The following is a 23180-nucleotide window of genomic DNA, read 5'->3' as shown; positions in this document are numbered from 1 at the left end:
GAACTTAACTGCTCTCTGTGAAGATTGGTGCTTGGGATCTAGCATTATCTGTATAGGTGTTAAAAATGATTTGAAGCTATTATTATTTTCCTTTTCCTTTATTTCCTTGTCTTTCAGTCCTGAATCCACTTAGGGCCAATTGAGAATGAAGGGTAGCTTGAGGATGTTCACAAAGCAGCTGATTTAAGGGGAAGGAGGAAGCTAGGGAAGTGTCAAGTTTCGGACATTTTAAGGGGAAGGAAGAAACATTTCTGTGGCTGACTTTTGTTGGGTGTCTTTCACTCCTGAAGGATGTATATAAATTTCAACATATTCAAAATAATTTTTTCCAAGGTTTTCTCAATGCTGATAGTGATTTGAAATTTCATGGTCACAGTGATACATGTATTTGTTTCCTTCATCTTCTGATACAAAGGGCACTGGACTTGGAATTAAAAGCCCTGAGATTTAACTTTGGGCAAATGAATGTTTGAGGTTTTTTTTTTTTTTTTAATAAATTGAGATGTAATGGTATCCCATTGTAGGATTGTGAGGTTTAGATTATATAATCAGAGAAGGCAATGGCACCCCACTCCAGTACTCTTGCCTGGAGAATCCCATGGACGGAGGAGCCTGGAAGGCTGCAGTCCATGGGGTCGCTGAGGGTCGGACACGACTGAGCGACTTCACTTCCACTTTTCACTTTGATGCATTGGAGAAGGAAATGGCAACCCACTCCAGTGTTCTTGCCTGGAGAATCCCAGGGACGGGGGAGCCTGGTGGGCTGCCGTCTGTGGGGTCGCACAGAGTCGGACACGACTGAAGCGACTTAGCAGCAGCAGCAGTAGATTATATAATAGATGAATGAAGACACTGTAACTTATAAAATCACCGAAAGGAATCAGGTGGTGTTTGCCAAGGATTTCACATTTGGTACCAAAATATGAAAATGGTTCTTTGATCCTGTTAGGTAAGATAAGATGTAACTACCCCTTATTTTCCTAAATGACTCTTAATTGTGCCTGGTTCTGATTATCTTGATAATGTTTTTTTGTGTAATACTTAACATTTGAAAAACCGAATGCTTGGTTAGTTAGAATCAGTGCTACTAGAATCAGTTGACACATTTTGTGGAAGCATAATAGAATTAGTGTTGCTATCAAAATATGTATGGATTAAGCAATGGCCTTATTACTGTACCATTTATTATCATTTGGTAAGTTTGGATGCTGGTTTTGAAGCAGATAAAACATATAAAAGGAAGAGTATAAATAAGGCACTGATTGAAAATTTAACTTGAGTGTCAAGCCAGTTGTTATGAAATCCTTGCTTAACTGAGATGATGTGCATTATAAATACAAAATAGTGAACTAAAAAATAATTTTCTGTCTCTATATCTGTTCTGCTCAGTTGGTTCTTAATGTATTTAAATGACATACATAACCTTTTGGCAAGGTTAAGGACTGTGCAGTAGAATATCTACCTTTAGTTTTGGCAGCTGCTATGAATTTATCTTCTTCACAAGATTCAACTGAAAATCATTATTTTAAAAAACAATGGTAAGATGAAAATATCAGATAATCACTACTAGTGTGGTTCACTCCATGGTCTATCAAAAGTTTTGTGGTAAGGTTGAAAAATCAGATACCTAAAATGGCCATCTGGTTTTCTCTTAAATCAGTATCCATTATGCTTATTTGCTCTTATGTCTTTTTCTTTATTTCTAAGTTTTCCTGAGTTCTTTAACTTCTTTTAAAATAAGTTTTTCTTCCTAATAATTGATTTCTGAGGTTGCCTAATTGAGAATTTTCTCTATCTTTCAATGCTTTGTAATTTTCTTTATTTCTTTAGGTTCATCTTAAAATACTAGGTTATGATTTCCGTTTGTCTTACTGTTTTCCTCTTGTGCTTGCTTTGTTTCTGGGGATGGTATTGTGCTCTATATTCAATTGTGAACTCTTCCTGCTGCTTATATTTTAGAGTGATTAAACATAAAATGTTTCATATTTATATTCATTGTTACCACTTTTAGAGTTCTTTCTGTCTTTGTGTATATTTGCTGTCTTTGTATTCCTTATTCCAGTTCAGTTCAGTTGCTTAGTTGTGTTGGACTCTTTGCGATCCTGTGGACTGCAGCACGCCAGGCTTCCCTGTGAATCACCAACTCCTGGAGCTTGTTCAAACTCATGTCCATTGATTCGGTGATGCCATCCAATCTTTGGCCCTCTGTCGTCCCCATCTCCTCCTGCCTTCAATCTTTCCCAGCATCAGGTATTTTCCAGTGAGTCGGTTCTTCACATCAGGAGGCCAGAGTATTGGAGCTTCATCTTCAGCATCAGTCCTTACAATGAATATTCAGGACTGATTTCCTTTAGGATTGATTGATCTCCTTGCAGACTCTCAAGAGTCTTCTCCAACACCACAGTTCAAAAGCATCAATTCTTCAGTGCTCAGCTTTCTTTATGGTCCCACTCTCACATCCATACATGACTACTGGAAAAGCCACAGCTTTGACTATATAGACCTTTGTCGACAAAATAATGTCTCTGCTTTTTAATATGCTGTCTAAGTTTGTCATAGCTTTTCTTCCAAGGAGCAAGCATCTTTTAATTTCATGGCTGCAGTAACCATCTGCAGTGATTTTGGAGCCCAGGGAAATAAAGTCTGTCACTGTTTCCATTGTTTCCCCATCTATTTGCCATGAAGCAATGGGACCAGATGCTATGATTTTAGTTCTTTGAGTGTTGAGTTTTAAGCCAGCTTTTTCACTCTCCTCTTTCACTTTCATCAAGAGGCTCTTTAGTTCCTCTTCACTTTCTGCCATAAGTGTGGTGTCATCCGCATATCTGAGGTTATTGATACTTCTCCCGGGAATCTAGATTCCAGCTTGTGCCTCATAGAACTTCGTGAATATATCAGGTAGTGAAGTCTGTATGCAATGAATTCTCTAAGTTACTTATCTGTTTATTTTGGAAATTACTTGTTTTGTCTTTATATTTGAATTTTTTTTTTTTGCTGGATATAAAATTCTAAGTTTAAAGTTTTTTTTTCTTTTTAGTATTTTGAAGATATCAGTCCATTGTCTTTTGCTATATAGTTTTTTTTAAAACCATTAAAAAGTTGAAGTATAGTTAATTTATAATGTTTTAGTATCAGGTGTATAGCAAAGTGATTCACTTATACATATATGTATCCTTTTTCAGATTCTTTCCCATATTAGGTTATTATAAGGGATGGATTATAGTTCCCTGTGCTATACTGAGTGTTCTTATTGTTTACCTAGTTTATATATAGTAGATTGTATCTGCTAATTCCAGACTCCTAGTTTATCTCACCCTGGTTTGCCCCGGCCCCTTCCCTGCTATCTGCTTTAATAATTGTAAGTTTGTTTTCTATGTCTGTGAGTCTGTTTTATGCTTTGTAAATAAGTTTATTTGTAGCATATTTTTTTTTTTTTTAGATTCCACATGTAAGTGTTATCATAGGATATTTGGGTATGTCCATGTTGCTGCAAATGGCATTATTTCATTCTTTTTTATGGCTGAGTAATATTCCATTGTATATATACACCACATGTCCATTCATCTGTTGATGGACATTTGCGTTGTTTCCATGACTTGGCTATTGTAAATAGTACTACTGTAAAAATTGGAGTGTATATATCTTTTTGAGTTAGAGTTTTGTCTGAATATATGCCCAGGAGTGGGATTGCAGGATCATGTGGTAACTATTTTTAGTTTTTAAGGAACTTTCAGACTGTTTACCGTAGTGGCTGCAAAATTTACATTGCCACCTACAGTGTAGGAGGATTCCTTTTAGCAGCATTTGTTATTTGTGGACTGTTTAATGATGGCCATTCTAACTGTTGTGATACCTCATAGTAGTTCTGATTTGCATTTCTCTTAATAATTAGCAGTATTGAGCATCTTTTCATCTTTTCATGTGCCTCTTGGCCACCTGTATGTCTTCTTTGGAGAAATGTCTGTTTAGGTCTTCTGCCCATTTTAAAAATTTTTTAAAAATACTGAATTGCATGAGTTGTCTGTTTTGGAAATTAATCCCCTGTCGATAGCATCCTTTGCAAATATTTTCTTCCAGTCTGTAGGTTGTCTTTTCATTTTGTATGGTTTTCTTTGCTGTGCAAAATCATATAAGTTTGGCTTAAGTCCTATTTCTTTATTCTTGTTTTGATTTTTAGTTTCCCTCAGAGACAGATCCAAAAAAAAATCTTGCTACAGTTTATGTCAAAGAGTGTTTTCCTTTAAGAGTTTTTTAGTATTCTGTCTCACGTTTCAGTCTTTAATCCATTTTGAGTTTATTTTTGTTTATAATGTTAGAGAATGTTCTGCTTTCATTCTTTCACATGTACAATTTTCCTAGCAACAATTATTGCAGAGACTGTATTTTTTCCATTGCATGTTCTTACCTCCTTTGTCATGGATTGAATGATCATAAGGTCGTGGGTTTATTTCTGGGCCTTCTGTCCTGTTTCATTGATCTGTGTGTCTGTTCTAGTGCCTGTACCATACTATTTTGATTACTGTCGCTATATAGTATAGCCTGAAGTCAGAGAGCATGAGTCCTCCAGCTCCGTTCTTCTTTCTCAAGATTGTTTTGGGTATTTAGGGTCTTTTGTGTTTCCATACAAATGTAAATTTTTCTCTATGAAAAATGTCATTGATAATTTAATAAGGGTTTGCATTGAATCCAGATTATCTTGAGTAGTATGGTCATTTTAACCATATTCTCCATCTTGGAGAAGTGGCTCTTTGTAGGAAATGTCTTGTGCCCTCCCTTCTTGTCACTGGGTCCCAGGTAGTGTCTGACCTGCCTTTGCAGACTTGGTCTGTGGAAATACAGTTTTCTTGTTTATGGTGTCTGCCCCCTGAAGGGTGAGGCTGGTCTAAAGGCTTGTGCCCCGTTATGGCGGGAGGGTCCAATGCCTGACCTCTCATGGGTAGAACTGGGTGGGACTTGGCCCTCTGTTTGCAGTGTAGTGTCTAGGGGTATGTCGAGGCAGGAAGTCTTAGGCAGCTTGTCTGCTGATTCTGATTGGTGGGCCTGTGTCCCTACCCAGTTTGCTGTTTGGCCTGAGGAATCCCGGCACCGGCGCCTACAGATGTTAAGCAGGGCAAGGTCTTGATGCCAGAATGTCTCCAGAGCCCCCAGGGTGTGCTGCTGTGGCCCCCTGCTTCTCCTGAAGACTGTCTGAGATCAGCAGGTTGGTCTGGCCCAGGTTCCTGTCAGATTTTTGCTTTTACCCTTGGTCCTGTTGGGAGTATGATTTTGTGTGCACCCTTTAAGAGTTCCCCCTGGAGAAGGAAATGGAAACCCACTCCAGTATTCTTGCCTGGAAAATCCCATGGACAGAGGCCTTGCAGGCTACAGTCCATGGGATCGCAGAGTCGGACGCGACTGAGCGACTTCACTACACTTCTCTTTAAGAGTGGTGTCTCCGTTGTCCCCGGTCTAGTGGAGCTCCTGCAGCCAAGCCCTGCTGGCCTTCAAAGCCAAATCCTGTGGCGGTCTTTTTCCTGGTGTTGGACCCCTGCGCTGCAGGGGCTGACATGGGGCTCAGAGCTCTCACTCCTCCTGTGGGAGAACCTCTGTTATATAATTAGTCTCCAGTTTGTGAGTCACCCACCTGGGAGGTATGGGATTTGATTATATTGCAGGTCTGTCCCTCCTAATGGTCTCGATGTGGTTACTTCTTTATGTCTTTAGTTGTAGATTTTTTTTTTTTTCTGGTAGATTTCAGTCATTTTCAGTGATAATTGTTCTGCATATTGTTGTGATTTTGGTGTGCATGCGATGAGGTGAGCTCAGTATCTTTCTACTCCACCATCTTGGCCGTTTTCCCCAACCCAGTTTTTTAAATGGGCAAAAGACTTGAACAGATGCTTCCTGTGTGGAGTACTGCAGCAACCAGCCAGTTCCCACTATGTAGATGGTCTATCACCTCTAAAAGTTGGAATAATGACCATATTATTGGTTTAATATTAAAGGATATAACTCAGAAACAGCCAGGTGGGAAAAATGCATAGAACAAGGTACAGGGAAAGGGTGCAGAGCTTTTGTGCCCTCTCCAAGAGTGCCATTCTCCCCAGGTCGCCACCAGCCCAGAAGCTCTCCAGACTCTCTTGGCTGGTATAGTTTCTGATGAGAACTCTGCTGTACTCTTAGTTTTGTTCCTCTGTATGTGGTGTGTCTTTTTTCTATGACTGCCTTCAAGATTTCCTCTTCATTTTGCTTTTATTGGTTTAAATGCAGTGTATGTATCAGGGTGTTTTTTTGTTTTTTTAAATTCTACTTGGAGTTTTCTGAACTTCTTGGATATGTGGTGTGGTGTCTTTTTTTTGTTGTTGTTAATTGTTATTTTAAAATGAACTTTAGCCAGCATTTTCTTACATTTATTTTGATTGATTTGATACTGATCCACAGCCCATAGATGCTGTGTTTTCTTTTTCTCTTTCTGTTTTAACTTGGCTTTTCCAGTAGTCATGTATGGATGTGAGAGTTGGACTGTGAAGAAAGCTGAGCGCCGAAGAATTGATGCTTTTGAACTGTGGTTTTGGAGAAGACTCTTGAGAGTCCCTTGGACTGCAAGGAGATCCAACCAGTCCATTCTGAAGGAGATCAGCCCTGGGATTTCTTTGGAGAGAATGATGCTAAAGCTGAAACTCCAGTATTTTGGCCACCTCATGCGAAGAGTTGACTCACTAGAAAAGTCTCTGATGCTGGGAGGGATTGGGGGCAGGAGGAGAAGGGGACGACAGAGGAGGAGATGGCTGGATGGCATCACGGACTCTATGGACGTGAGTTTGAGTGAACTCTGGGAGTTGGTGATGGACAGGGAGGCCTGGCGTGCTGCAGTTCATGGGGTTGGAGAGTTGGACATGACTGAGCAACTGAACTGAATGTCTGTTGACATCTGATTTGCGGCTTCTTTTCTCAACCTGTATTTCATGTGTTAATCAGCCCATGGAAATTATCCTTTGTCTCTAGGATTGTGGTCTTGTGGAGTTTTCACCTTGGGCACATGTGACTAGTCTTCAACAGTGAATCTGATGAGAACGCTATGTAGATTTTTTTCCGATTTTTCTTGTAGCTCCTTCTTGGGTGTCCTGTCTTGTAAATTGTTTCCTTTTTCTCATTCCAGCAAGATTGTCATGCTCTGCTTGTGTTCTCCCTGCTTGGGCCTGGGAAACTTTCTCTTTAAGGCAACAAGCGGAATCTATGGTAGCGTTCGTTTCATTTGTCCGCTTTCCTCAGAGATCTCAGTACTGTGTTGCTTAGTGTCCAGGGTCTAAAAGCAGTTGGTTTGTTTATTCTCCCTGCTGCCCATCCCGCCCCCGACCCGCCGCAACCTCCCCGACCACCCGCCAGTTTCTAAGTGTGTATAGTAAGAGGGTAAGTCTGCTTCATTTAAATTTTGGCCTCAAGTCCAGAGTAATCGTGTTTCACCTTGTTCATTAACCTGCCCAAGGCTCCTCTTTTGCTTTGTTTCCCTTTGTCATATTCTTTGATTCTAGTTTTTCCTTCATTTATTCTTTGGCGTATTTGAAAATTGGGTTATGTGTTGTAGATGATGGAATTTAAAAAAAAATTCTTGGAGGTAGCTGTCATTTCACACAGATATGTCAACAGAGAAAATGCCTGCCTCAACAGATTAGAATTTGGTGAATTAGACATGTTAGGCAACATTCCTAAAGCTGGAGTCAGGTGTAGGTGATCTGACTGAATGTAAGCTTGGCTTACAGTCCCAGGAACAACAGCTTTTAGTTCCATTATGAATTCTCCTAGTAAATGATACTTCACCACAGAAATGGAAAGTATTATGTGGAAAAATCTGGATATCAGTGACTTAGTAAAAAAGTGATTCAGAAAGGTTAAACCCTGAAGAATGAGAATTTGTTGGAAAACCTAATTATAAGTGTGTGTGTGTGTTTTCCACAAGAGTGATGTATGATAAAACTTAAATCTAAAAGAGCTTTTTAGAAAAGGGTAAAATTCCTAACTGATGAAGAAGTTTAGTTTAATTAGCAGAGTTGTTTCTTTTTTAGTTGCATATAATGGTACGTCTTACTATTGATGTTATTTTTAGATACTGTTGAATAAGATTATATATTCCTCTCCCTACTTAATTTCTTATTTTTCTAACCTCTTCTCTTGGTTTTCTGTTGTGATTTATATGTGTTTTTGAATCTATGTGTACCTGTGAAACATATTTTTTGTGTTTTAATTTTATGTGAATCATATTGTGTCACAGATCTTATTTTCATGTCTGTTTTCACTTGACACAGTATCCAGTCATGGTGCTCCCTGTACCTTTGATTCGTTAGTTTTGACGGTTTCATGATGTTTTCTAGTATATATCTAAGCACATTTTAATTTCTCCATTCTAGTAATTTTGATCATAAAGGTTGCCTCTAATTCCCTACTGTAACAAGTATCCAGTTTGTTGCAAGTATCCTCAAGTTCAGTTAGGTCGCTGAGTCGTGTCCGACTCTTTGCGACACCATGAATTGCAGCACGCCAGGCCTCCCTGTCCATTACCATCTCCTGGAGTTCACTCAGACTCACGTCCATCAAGTCGGTGATGCCATCCAGCCATCTCATCCTCTGTCGTCCCCTTCTCCTCCTGCCCCCAATCCCTCCCAGCATCAGAGTCTTTTCCAGTGAGTCAGCTCTTCGCATGAGGTGGCCAAAGTACTGGAGTTTCAGCTTTAGCATCATTGCCTCCGAAGAACACCCAGGACTGATCTCCTTCAGAATGGACTGGTTGGATCTCCTTGCAGTCCAAGGGACTCTCAAGAGTCTTCTCCAACACCACAGTTCAAAAGCACCAATTCTTTGGCGCTCAGCTTTCTTCACAGTCCAACTCTTGCATCCATACGTGACCACTGGAAAAACCATAGCCTTGACTAAACGGACCTTTGTTGGCAAAGTAATGTCTCTGCTTTTTAATATGCTATCTAGGTTGGTCATAACTTTTCTTCCAAGGAGTAAGCGTCTTTTAATTTCATGGCTGCAGTCACCATCTGCAGTGATTTTGGAGCCCAAAGAGGTAAAGTCTGTCACTGTTTCCACTGTTTCCCCATCTATTTCCCATGAAGTGATGGGACCAGATGCCATGATATTTGTTTTCTGAATGTTGAGCTTTAAGCCAACTTTTTCATACTCCTCTTTCCCTTTCATCAAGAGGCTTTTTGGTTCCTCTTCACTTTCTGCCATAAGGGTGGTGTCATCTGCATATCTGAGGTGATTGATATTTTTCCTGGCAATCTTGATTCCAGCTTGTGCTTCTTCCAGCCCAGCATTTCTCATGATGTACTCTACATGTAAGTTAAATAAGCAGGGTAACAATATACAGCCTTGACGTACTCCTTTTCCTATTTGAAACCAGTCTGTTGTTCCATGTCCAGTTCTAACTGTTGCTTCCTGACCTGCATACAGGTTCCTCAAGGGGCAGGTCAGGTGGTCTGGTGTTCCCATCTCTTTCAGAATTTTCCACAGTTTATTGTGATCCACACAGTCAAAGGCTTTGGCATAGTCAATAAAGCAGAAATAGATGTTTTTCTGGAACTCTCTTGCTTTTTTGATGATCCAGCAGATGTTGGCAATTTGATCTCTGGTTCCTCTGCCTTTTCTAAACCCAGCTTGAACATCTGGAAGTTCACGGTTCACGTATTGCTGAAGCCTGGCTTGCTGAATTTTAAGCATTACTTTACTAGCATGTGAGATGAGTACAATTGTGCGGTAGTTTGAGCATTCTTTGGCATTGCCTTTTTCTTTGTAATTGGAAAAATATCCTCAAAGGTATTCCCTATTGACAGATGTGGATGTTTTTCTCTTAGCTCCGTAAACACACATACACACACACACACACAAATGTAAACACATGTATATATGTATTTACATATATGTACACACATGCTGAATGTGTACATTTTTATGATGTTTTCAGTTCAGTTCAGTCGCTCAGTCGTGTCCCACTCGTTGAGACCCCATGAAGGTCAGTATGCCAGGCCTCCCTGTCCATCACCAACTCCAGGAGTTCACTCAGACTCACGTCCATCGAGTTGGTGATGCCGTCCAGCCATCTCATCCTCTGTCATCCCCTTCTCCCCCTGCCCCCAATCCCTCCAACATCAGAGTCTTTTCCAATGAGTCAACTCTTCGCATGAGGTGGCCAAAGTAGTTTCACCTTTAGCATCATTCCTTCCAAAAAACACCCAGGACTGATCTCCTTTAGAATGGACTGGTTGGATCTCCTTGCAGTCCAAGGGGCTCTCAAGTGTCTTCCTCAGCACCAAAGTTCAAAAGCATCAATTCTTAGGCGCTCAGCTTTCTTTTATGTTGTGTACCTATGTACAAATCACAGGAGTGGGATTACTGGGTAATAAGTATATGAAAATTCAATGTAGGTTGCTTTGCCAGATGTCTCTTCATGAAAACTCTTGTTTTTCCATATCCTCCCTAATATAATTGGTATTCTAATTTTCTAATGATTTAATGGATGTAACATGTTAACTTACTTTGCATATTTTGATTACTACTGAATCAGAACATCTTTCTATATACTTGAAAAATAGTGTGTCTTCCCATCCTGTGAATTAGAAATTGATATCCTTTCCCATTTTTTCTGTTGGAATTTCTGTCTTCCATGTTGATTTACAAGAATTGCTGTTTTATGGTGGTACAGGAGGCGTGAATGGTGACAGCAGGGGCTTTAATCCATTTGTGATTTCTTCCTTGTTTTTGATGTTGCCACTGTGTCAGATGTCCATAAAAAGTTTGAGAGGGTCCCTAAACATTTTGGGGAGGTCTGTATAAGGATTTGGGGGCTGCATAAAATTTCAGATATCGGTATAATGTTTAGCTTGTCTGCCAGTTCATATACCTGCTATGTTTGTGCTTATGCTTAGGTCTTCTAGCTCACTGTCTTTGGATGCTGTTGATAGGCAGCGTAGAAGGAGTTTTAAGCTGTTTGTTTGCAGTTTCCCCCAAACCCTACCCTGAGTGTGTTTTTGCCCTTTGCAGGTGGGCAGGGCTGAGAGTTGGGAACTCCCTGGCAGTCCAGTCGCTAGGACTCTGTGCTTCCATTGCAGGAGCCACAGTTTCGCTCTCTGGTCAGGGAACTAAGATCCCGCTCGCCGCGTAGCATAACCAAGAGAAAAGGAAAAAAAAAAAAAAAATGGGGGAGAAGAAACAAAAAGAAAAATAAAACAGGAGAAAAGAAAAGGTATGCCTTAGTGACCAGAGAAATCAAGGAGTAAGTCGTAGTTGTGAGAAAGGGTAGAACACAAGTGATTTGCAGATTCCAGGCTCAGGGGCTGAAGTAGACCTCAAGAGATCTTTATAAACAAAAGTAAGATCTGTTCTTCAAAGTCATTCTGTAATTCTTTGACTCAGCCTTTTCTAAGATTAAGAGAATTACTCGCAACTCTTCCTTTTTCTTACTAATAAAACTATATATATAGTCCACTCAAGAAAGATAATTTTCACTCTTTTTGGAGTTTGAATGCTAAGAGATGGGCTTAGAAAACTGGAAGATAAAAAAGTAGAATATGATTCATAATAGGTTATCTTAATAATCGTGAGGTTTGAAATATTCAAAATGTTAAAATTTTAGGACTTTCCTGGTGGTACAGTGGATAAGAGTCAGCCTGCCAATGCAGGAGACATGGGTTTGATCCCTAGTCCAGGAAGATTCCGCATACTGTGGCGCTAGTGGGCCTGTCTGCCACAACTCCCGAGCCTGGACTCCAGAGCCTGTGCTCTGCAAGAAGAGAAGCCACCGCAAGGAGAGGTCTGTGTGCAGCCATGAAGACCCAAATTAATTAATTAATTAAATGTTAAAATTTGAAAGCTATATACTGTTCATATATAATGAGTAAATATTTCTATCTGTTAAAAAAAAGAATGGCCTTAAGATACCTGCTTGAGCACCCAGTGACCAGCTGTACCAGTGTAAAATAAAATTTGTCTATCCCAGATCTGCTCTTCGGCATCCTTCAGTCACAGACTGGGATCACAGAGCACCCTGGGCAGCTCATCCATGTGTCCTCGGGAGGGACTCCCACCCCTCCTCCTTCTTCATTAGATGGAGCAAGGTGGACTTCGTTCCAAACGAAAAACTACCGAATCCCCACATATAAGAGATTTCTCCTTCTTCTGAGTCTAGAACAGACTTGACAAATCCAGTACAGTCTTTGCCAGGATACAATAGGTGATGAAACGCCGAGCTTGTGCGACACTGAGACTTTCTTTATAACTTACTTAAAAATCTCACATTCTAAGATGGTACTTATGCCCAGGAAACTTTTCTTGAAGGGACTGGATAAATTTTCATTTGCAGTTTAATTGTCATGTATCATCAGTAAGGACTGGATTTGTATACCAGTGACAGAAAACTCAATAAGTATTGGCTTAAGCAAGTGAGGATTTGCTTTTCTCGTGTAATGTGAAGTCCAGAGAGAGACAATTCATGGCTGATGCAACTGCTGAAGAATGTTACCAAGGAGCTCATATCCTGTGTTCTTAGCCTATAGTTGTTGTCTTTATGATCACAAGATGGCTGTTGTATCTCTGGACACTTCATGGAGTTTTTGGAAGGAAGAACAGGGAAGGATAAAGGGAAATTGCTTTTTGTAAGGCTTTGCGAATTTTTGGTAGACTATCCTCTCAAGAGATTGATAACCACCTTTCCTTGGCCAGAACATGTGGCATAGTTGGTGTGACTTGATATTCAACTTATCGTATGTGAAAGTAGAATAGAATAGTGGTTGAGAACATGCACTTGAGTTTGAAAATTTGGCTGTGTTACTTCCTAGTTCTGTGACTTTTAACATCACTTGTGTTGATTTCCTTATCTATAAAGGATTGAGTTAATATCATTATTTAAGTGGACATGCATAGCTTGTGTTAAGTATTAGTTATCATTAGCATCTTCACTGCTTGGAAGAGATATTGAAGTTGTAACTGTAAATTTGTCACTCAGGAAATTAGTTTTCTTTGAGATAGAAAATAAAAGCGCGTTTAGATGAGTAGGTCTTGTGTCTGGTACCAGGGATGATCAAAAAGATGGTAGAACCTTACTTACTTTTGTGATTGCACCACACTGTAAAAAGTTACGGGCAAGTTAAAATATTGCGGTCAGTTAAATTATTCATTTCATTCATCTTAGAACTTGATGGCCTACAAATTATTATTATCAGCAATCCACTGAAGTTCATTCAGCCCAATAGAAATTTCATCTCTCATCAGTAAAAAGTTTGAAGATTTACCTGTGTACTGAAATATGATTTTGTTGATTCTGTTATGACTTTTTCCAATTTGTAATTACTTAAATGTATTAATTATTTTTCTATTTGTTTTTAGCCCCATCTGCTTTGATATGATCGAGGAAGCATACATGACGAAGTGTGGTCACAGCTTTTGGTAAGATGATTTTATTTAGTGAAATTGTCTTCTGGGAGTTTTTAATTTGTGTGTAAATATACCCAGTGAGAAGTTGCATTTTTATAGTTACTGTTGGTTATTTTGAATCATATTTCTTTGACTGATATGTCTTTATAGATTTGATGTCTCAAGGCAAACATGGTTAATGGTATAGTTTCTGAGAAATACTTTGATTTACCATGAAATCAAATATGAAATTATAATGAATAAACTTCTGGATTTATTAATTGTTTAAAGAGCTTTGACTACTGTTTTAGGAAACTGGAGGCTGCTGGGTATCAGAATGAAGCATGAAACACTTTTAACTCACTCCTGAGGGTCAAATGTGAGGGTCATTAAAGCAGGCTAGCAGGTCATTGAAAAAGGATATTAGAGGATTAAAATTTTCTGGTCCTTTAACACTGTGCTCAGTGCTCCTTTAGGTTGTATGTCACATAAATTTGTGTATTTTGAAAGAATTTCAGTTGTGATGAAATACACATATCATAAAATTTACCATCTTAATCGTTTTTAAGTGAGTAATGTTGAATATTGTTCACATTGCTGCACAGTCTCCAGAATGTTTTCATCTTGCAAAACAGAAACTATCCCTATTAAACAAGTCCCCATGCCCCTCTCCCCGCAACCTCTGCCAGCCACCGTTCTACTTCTGTGCGTTTTGACGACCCTGGATACCGCATGTAAGTGGAGTCCACCAGCACCTGTTTTGTGACTGGCTCAGGGCACTCAGCACAGTCGCTCTGGCCTCATCCATGTTGTGGCCTGTGTCACAGTCTCCTTCCTTTCTGAGGCCGAATGACATGTAACTGCATGTACAGTTGGCCCTACATATCTGCAGGTTTAGCATCTGTGGGTTCAACCAGCTAGGGTTCAGAAGTATTCGGAAAAAAAGTTCCAGAAAATTCTAAAAAGAGAAACTTGAATTTGCAGCTCACTGGCAACTATTTCCATAGTATTTACATCATATTAGATATTATAAGTGATCTAGAGATGTTTTAAAGTACACAGGAGGATGTTCAGTAAGCTATATGCTAATACTGTTCTATTTTGTGTAAGGGACTTGAGCATCCTTGGATTTTGGATCCTTGGAGGTCCTGGAAGCAATTTCCTGTGGATACCGAGGGATGACTGCACGTATCATACTTTGTGCGTTCATCTCTCTGTGGACACTGGCGTTGCTTTCATCTGTGAAAACCGTGGTTAATAATGCTGCTTGGAACACTGATGTATAACTAGCTTTTTGAAATCCTGCTTTCAGTTCTTTCAGGTGTTTACCTGGAAGCAGAATTACTGGATCATGTGGTGAATCTGTGTTTAATCTTCTTTGGAACCGCCGCACAGTTTTTCCTGCCTGCAGTACAATTTTACATTCCCCTCAACAGTGCACAAGGGTTCCAGTTTGTCCGCATCCTCTCTGTGCTTGTTATTTTCTGGTTTGGTTCTTTTTCTTTTTGTTTAAATAGTGGTCATCCTAATGAGTATATAATTTCTGTATGTTTAATTCCTTTAGTTTATTTATTTACCTATTTGACTCAAGATGACATATTCTACTTGCAATCATCTCCCTAAATTATTTACACTGTTTATTTAATATTTCTGTTGTGTTCTAATATACCCAACAGGTATACCTGCTTCTTTAACAACGCAGTAGCAACCGTTTTGCTCCCAGTTGTAGCAAGCAAAAATGTCTTCAGCCATTGCCAGATATCCCTTAGGAGACAAAATTGCCCTTAGTTGAGCATCCTGATGTAAAGCTGAAAGAGCAACGTCTTGAAGTTGATGGGCCAGGAATCTAGTTCTGGGTCTAAAATTTACCTTTTTCAAGTCATTCAGCCTATCTTCTGCTGCTGCTGTCCAGCCCTCAACCCCATTGTCTTCGTGTCTTGTCACCTCTTCTTCTTTCACAGGTTTGAAAGGGAAGTGTGAAAACAGGTTGTAAGATGAGGTTTTCATTTTTCCTAATTGCCCTCCTCTAACTTATAATTTACTGTGGCATTTAAAAAAAGCCTAAGAGTCTGCTAAGTCAGTTCAGAGATCTTGTTTCACTAAGTTGTGAAATATAATAAATTACTGATTGACTTTGTAACTGGACAGTCCTACTCTTTTCAGTGAGTCCTGTAATCTTCATGATATGTCTTTAGGTCATTGTTGGGAAGCCCCATTGGTTTCTTAAATACTCTTTTTTTCTTTCAAATAAAAATAAAGTTTAGATCCTTGTTACAGTTCAAGTTACTGTGTTACACTCTGATGTGATTATGTTTTAAAGTACCTACCAGAGAGCAGTTTTTGGTAGGGTAGAGATAATAACATGGCAGGAGCCAGTAAACCTGGAGTCTGACAATCCCAGTCCCAGGCTTGATAAACTATGAAATATTTTGTGGTGCTGGTGGTTTAGTTGCTAAGTCATGTCCACCTCTTGCAACGCCATGGACAGAGGAGCCTAGCAGGCTATAGTCCATGGGATTCTCCAGGCAAGAATACTAGATTAGGTTGCCATTTTCTTCTCCAAGGGATCTTCCCAACCCAGAAATTGAACCTGGGTATCCTGCATTGTAAGCAAATTCTTTACCAACTGAGCCACAAGGGAAGCATCTAAATATTTTGCACTTTTGTTTAAAGCAAAAGCTCATAATTATTTACCTTATCTATTAGTGGTGAGGCCTACGGAACTTTAGTCATGAACAGTAAGTAGCCTATTGTATCAACTCTTTGCTAACTTGAATCCTGGGGCTGGTAACCTGGAGTCAAGCTGTATGCCTCTTGAAGGCTCAATCCAGATTATTAACACTAAATCAAATTGAGTCACATTAACTATTTATTTCTGGTCCCACTTATAAATGATAAGTCTTTCCTAGTAACATGTTAGAGACCATAAAGCAGGAAGTTCTTTCTCTTTATTCATTCCCACTTCACAGTGAATCTGCTATTAATGTTAGCTATAGTCTAACTTAAACTTAGTGACGTCATTTTAAAAGACTGGCTTCTATATGGTATAGAGATAAGTCTTGTTCTTTCTCTTTCTCCCTTGCGGCCTCCACGTTGTCCACTGTCCCCTGCTTCTCTGACCTCATGTATACCAATGGCTGATTTACTATTTTGCTTTATTAAAAATTAGTTACAATTAATAGGGTCCCTCAGTCTTGTCATCACAGCATGCCTGTGATCAAGCCTGAGGGTCACTTTGCCTGTTGGGACTTTTGACTAATCGACCATCTTGTACTTTACTAGTACCAGGTTGTTATATATAACCGCTGGTATTAATCTGTTCTTTCTGTACCCCCTTCTTTTTTGAGAATTTTCTAATAACTCAGTTTTCTTTATCTACTCATCCCTGTTGACTCAGACAGAAAAATCTATTGTATTTTGTAGGTAGGTAAGCGCTTAATAGGAGAAACAGAACAACTATATACATCTGTGGAGAAATAGTCATTCTTTGTGATCGGATCTACACTTACTAGGGAACACAGGTACTACCCATTTATGTCAGCACACTGTGGTACTAAGTTTTTTTAAGAGTTGCAGTGTGAGTAGCTATTGAAAACTTCTCAGGTGGACCCCAAATATATATATCCTTCTTATCTCTTCATGCTCACCTATTTTGATTGCTAGTTTAGGTACTTTCTCTTCTTTTGGAATCCACAGCATTGCATTTGGACTTGTGTTGGTCAGGTAGATAGATGAATGAGAATGAATTAGAGTTACTGTGACAGGGCTTCTCAGGCAATGCTAGTGGTAAAGAACCTGCCTGCCAGTGCAGTAGATACCAGTCGCAAGTTCAGCCTCTGGGTTGGGAAGATTCCCAGGAGGAGGGCATGGCTACCCACTGCAGTATTCTTGCCTGGAGAATCCCCATGGTCAGAGAAGCCCAGCGCCTACAGTCCATAGGGTTGCAAAGAGTTGAACATGACTCAAGCGACTTAGCATGAATGCATGTGATAAGAAATACTGAAACTTTCTTGGAGTAATTTATATGACCCAGAAGGCAACAGAAGTATGTCTCTTTTTTGTTTATATCTGTTTTTTCATGTATTCAGCATTTATTGAGTTCCAACTCTTCAGTGGGATATTAGGCTAGATATTGAGGGTAGAGAGATAAATGAAACAAATCTCTGCTTTTAATTAGCAAATAGAGCTGCTCTGAGACATAAACACAGATTAAGTACAGAATAAGACAGTTACTGTTTCTCAAACTAGAGAGGATCTACCTGAGGTGGTACTGAGGTAGTAGATGTTATAAAATAAATTTGATGCATCTTGTCATCACTGCACTTTTGTATAGTGGGATGTAATTTGATACATTTAAATTTTACAGTTTAGTTGGGTATTGTGAAGTACAGTGCAGAAAAGTCATTTGAGCTTTTGTTTCTGGTTGTGTCCGAGACTTCTTTTTTCCTTCTGGGAGAGGATGGAATGGTAATAAGCTTAATGACAAGAGATATGATCTGGGGGTTGAAGAAAGGAGAGGGGAATATTCTACTGGATTCAGAAACAATTTTTATATTGATAAACTCTCTGTCTTAACAATTTAGTTTATTCTCATCATTTTATTTGCTCATTTTCTAACTAGCATTTCTTTTCAAAAGCTATTTGCTATAACCCCAAATGTCCTTCTTCTGCTTATCTGTCAGCCCCTGTCTCCCACCTTTAATAACCTTCTCAGATTCTCTCCTTCTTGACTTGCTTTATTTGAACATGTAGGTGTCTTTTATTTCCTGATGGTCACACAGAGTGGCCTGTGGGATCTTAGTTCCCCAACCAGGGATCTAACCTGGGACACAGCAGTAAAGTGCAGAGTTCTTATCACTGGACCTCCAGGGAATTCCCTGCAGTTTTGTTATTTTTTTTTTTAAGGATTAAGTCTTGTCATGTGGGCAAGTATTCTGGTAATATTAATTCATTTCCTTTTCCCCTAAGCAGGCTATAAATGTTTCCATGTTGGATCTTTTAATCTGTTGTATTTGCATATCTTCTTTATGCTTTTCCCTTGCAATAAAAATAAAAGCAATTTAACCTTAAAATGAAAAAAACCACTATTTCTTTCAGTGAAATTTCCATGTAGGAAATTTTTTCTCCTATATGGAATCTATCTTGTGGTAATATGGTATTCCTAGCCTGGTCATAGTTGCAGGGGGCGGGGTGATGATATTGTTTCTGGAACACTGTGCAAGTCATTTGTCTACTGTGTGAGTACCTTTTATATGCCAGATGTTTAATCTCTAGGTCCCTGTGCTGTGCGAAAGACCACCATTGCAGTGATTCTCTGTCATATCCTCCTCTTTTGCTTGTCTTCCAGTAACAAATGTGAGATGAGAAAGTAGATAATAACGAGAACAGAGCAACCTGATAGTTGTAGGTTTTTGTTTTGATAAGGTGGAAGAAAGTAGGCAGATACAAAAATCTCCTTCAGTTTATGAAGGTGAAGTAAATTTATAGCAATTTGGACCCAGAATAAAACAGGTACTGTCAGTGGATAACCAACAGGGACCTACCATATATAGCAGAGGGAACTCTGCTCAATATTATATAACAAGCTAAGTGAGAAAAGAATTTGAAAAAGAGTAGATGCATATATATGTGTAATTGAATTATTTTGTTGTTCACCCGAAACTAACACAACAGTGTTAATCAACTATACTCCAACGTAAAATGAAATGTTAAAAAAAGATATTGTCTTTTTTTAGGCATCATCTTTATATACATAAATCACTCTAATAAAATCTTAGAAGTAACTTTTTTTCCTGATTATTAGGAGCAGTACATGTTTACTGTAGAAACTTGTAGACACTGCCAAAGAAAAAGTTTCCCATAATTGTATGACCCAGAGGCACATACTGTTAACATTGTGGTGAACGTCTTTTTTGACTTATTTTAAATGTACGCATTTAAATGCACACAGTTTTGGTGTGGAGTCTCTAGGATTTTTTGTTTAGAGAGTATCGTGTCATCTGCGTACAGTGACAGTTTTGCCTCTTTCCTTTCCTTTTGCCTTTTATTTCTTTTTCTTGTCTGATTGCTACGACTAAAACCACTAGAACTAGTGAATGAAGTCAGCAAAGTAGCAGGGTAGATCACTATTCAGGAGTCTGTTGTGTTTCTTTACACTAACAATGAAATGTCAGAAAGAGAAAGTAAAAACAAGACAATCCCATTTAAAATTGCATTAAAGAAATTAAAATACCTAGGAATAAACTTAACCAAACTGTAGTGCATGGGGTCATAAAGAGTCAGACATGACTGAACAGCAACAACAAAGGATGATGAAAGATCTGTGTGCTGAGAATGATAAAGCATTGATGAAGGAAAGATGATACAAAGAAGTGGAAAGATATTCCCTGCTTTTGGATTGGAAGAATTAATACTGCTAAAATGGCCACACTGCCCAAAGCAATGTACATATTTAATGTGATCCCTATCAAATTATCCATGGCACTTTTCACAGAGCTAGGACAAATAGTCCTAAAATTTATATGGAACCATAAAAGACCTCGACTTGCCAAAGCAATTGTGAGGAAAAATAGCAAAGCTAGAAGCATAACCCTCCCAGGCTTTGAACAGTACTACAAAGTTACAGTAATCAAAACAGCATGGTGGCACAAAAACAGATGTATGGATCAATGGAACAGCATAGAGAGCCCAGAAATAAACCCACATGCATATGGTCAATTAATCCCAACAAAGGAAGCAAGAATATACAATGGAGAAAAGACAGTCTCTTCAGCAGGTGGTGTTGGGAAAGCTGGACAGCTGCATATAAATCTATGAAATTAGAACACTCCCTTATACCATACACAAAAATAAACTCAAAATGACTTACAGACTTAAATATAAGAGATGATACCGTAAAAGTTATAGAGGAAAGCATAGGCAAACATTCTTTGACCTAAGTTACACTAATGTTATCTTAGTTCAGTCTACCAAGGCAAAAGATAAAAAAATAAAAGCAAGCATAAATAGATGGGACCTAATCAAACATGTGCTTTTGCACAGCAAAGGAAACCATAAACAAAATGAAAAAACAACATACAGACTGGGAAAGAATATTTGCAAATGATGTGACCAACAAGGGCTTAACTTCCAAAATAAACAGGCAGGTCATGAATCTCAGTGTCAAAAAAAAAACACAGCCCAATTAAAAAATGGACAGAATACCTGAATAAACATTTCTCCAAAAAGACATATAGAGGGCCATCAATTGGGTGGAAAGATATTCCACATTGCTAATTGGTAGAGAAATGAAAATCAGAACTACAGTAAGTATCATCTCACATTGGTCAGAATGGCCATCATCAAAAAGTCTACAAATAAGTAATTGCTGGAGAGGGTGTGGAGAAAAAGGAACCCTTTTGCACTATTGGTAGAAAGGTAAATGGGTGCAGCCCTTGTGGAAAACAGTCTGGAGATTCCTGAAAACACTAAAAACAGAGTTACCATATGATCCTACAGTCGTACTCCTAGGCACATATCCTGAGAAAATGCTACTTCAAAAAGATACATGCACTCAAATGTCCATAGCAGCACTATTTACAGTAGTTGAGACAGGGAAGCACTGGAAATATCCATCAACCAATGATAAGTGGATAAAGAAGATGTGGTATATATTCAGTGGAATATTATTCAGCCATTAAAATAAAACATTGGCATTTTAGCAACACGGGTGGACCTAGAGATCAAGTAAAGTAAGTCAGGCAGAGAAAGACAAATACCACTTATAAGTTGAATCTAGAAAAATAACACAACTTATTTATAAGACAGAACAGACAGACCTAAAAAACAACTTATGGTTACCAAAAGGGAAAAGGGATGGGAGGGATAAATTGAGTGTGGGATTAATAGATACACAGCATTGTATATAAAATAGACAACAAGGATTTACCATTGTTTAGTTCACAGAACTATATTCAGTACCTTGTAATAACCTGTAATGGAAAAGAATCTGAAGCTGCTCATGTGAAACTAACAAAATATTGTAAATCAACTACAATTTAATGAAATTAAAAAATTTAAAGAAATATACGCATACACAATTTTTTAAAACAGAAATGGAGTTGTATCCACTGTGTTAAAGATTATTTTTATTCAGTGACATAGTGAAAGTCGCTCAGTTGTGTTCGACTCTTTGCGACCCCATGGACTATATAGTCCATGGAATTCTCCAGGCCAGAATACTAGAGTGGGTAGCGGATCCCTTCTCCAGGGGTTCTTTCCAACCCAGGAATCGAGCCCAGCGTCTCCTGCATTGCAGGCGGATTCTTTACCAGCTGAGCCACAAGGGAAGCCCAAGAATACTGAAGTGAGTAGCCTACCCTTTTCCAGTGGATCTTCCTGACCCAGGAGTCGATCTGGGGTCTCCTGCATTGCAGGTGGATTCTTTACCAACTGAGCTATCAGGGAAACCCTAGTAATGTAATGATTATTTTCATAATGTCAATTTGATATTTCTTTTCTATTTAGTTGAATGACATTTTCAAAGTTTTTATTATAAGGCAATATACAATTGTCAAAAGCCAAGCATTACAGAAATAAATAATCTGAGAAGGGAAAAATTTATCATAATCTTATTTCTCTAGCCAGGCCTGTAATAGTTATTATTTTTCATGGTTTATAGTTACATATTATGATTTTTATTGGCTCTATACATTGGATTGATATTTACAAATTTATGTAGTCAATTTCCTAATGTTTTGGTTGCTTCTAATTTATTTTACTTTTTACAAATAACTTTGAATTGAAAAATTTTCTACTTATATATATTTGCTTATTTCCTAAAGATAAATTCCAGGAAGTGATATCACTGCATCAAAGAGGTTTCACAGCCTTAAGAATTTTCCATACAATTTGTCTTCTAGAAAGTTATGGTAGTTAAATTTCCTGCAACAGCATATCAAATTATTCATTTGTACATGTACTCCTAACTCTGATAGCCTTTTGTTTATTTTTCTATTCTGATTGGTAAAAGGAAGTATATAATTTTAAATCACTTTATCATCCTAGTGAAAGTGGTATTTCCCATGTTTATTGACTAATTTTTGGTTTATAGATTTTTCTGTTCTTCTCTGATTTTCTTTTTATTTGAATGAGCTCTTCTTATATTAAGGATATCAGCACTCCAAGAACACAGTTTGTTTGCTTAACTAAATTGTAGGCTTTTGTTTTTTTTCCTATTGTTATGTACCGTTTAAATTGCATAAACTTACATTTTAAATTTTATATCCTGTAGGCTTGTTACTTGAGTTTATTTTTAAATAACTTTCATATACTATTATCTAATAAATGTCCTATGTACCTTTTTATGATATAGAAGTATAAGCTGAAATAAACTTGATAACTGCTAGATTACTTATGTTGAAAATGAGGAATAGAAAACTAATAGGCATTATTTTGTGACCAGTTTGCTAATTAGTCACTGATTTAATGAAGCCTATTTTATTTTTTCTTTGTTAATAGCTACAAGTGTATTCATCAGAGTTTGGAGGATAATAATAGATGTCCCAAGTGTAACTATGTTGTGGATAATATTGACCATCTGTATCCTAATTTCTTGGGTGAGTCTTTGGAATGATTTTTAATTTTTAAAAATATTCAGTCCCCAAAAGGTTGTGCTAGCACTAATTTATTTAGAGAACATAAGGTAGAGGTAAGCATATCTCTCTGTCCTAGTCACCAGAGTGCTTTCCCTGTCTTCTTGGGTTGTGACATTGATTACACTGATAGCTAGGTAGAATGTGAGGCTGTAGGAG

The 23180-nt window shown here is 38.3% G+C and overlaps 1 protein-coding gene across 3 annotated transcripts in view; it reads left to right on the top strand.

Moving 5' to 3' along the window:
• RFWD2 (ring finger and WD repeat domain 2) overlaps nucleotides 1-23180 on the top strand; it is a 230128-nt gene that overhangs the window by 12460 nt on the left and 194488 nt on the right. For all 3 annotated transcript variants that reach the window (XM_018060630.1, XM_018060631.1, XM_018060629.1), the window contains exons 2-3: nucleotides 13363-13422; nucleotides 22888-22985. In XM_018060630.1, the coding sequence (XP_017916119.1) occupies nucleotides 13363-13422; nucleotides 22888-22985 (158 nt within the window). The remainder of the gene's footprint in view (nucleotides 1-13362; nucleotides 13423-22887; nucleotides 22986-23180) is intronic.

This window comes from Capra hircus, chromosome 16 (assembly GCF_001704415.2).
Source record: "Capra hircus breed San Clemente chromosome 16, ASM170441v1, whole genome shotgun sequence".
Lineage (NCBI taxonomy): Eukaryota > Metazoa > Chordata > Mammalia > Artiodactyla > Bovidae > Capra > Capra hircus.
This window is presented reverse-complemented; position numbering and strand designations above follow the sequence as displayed.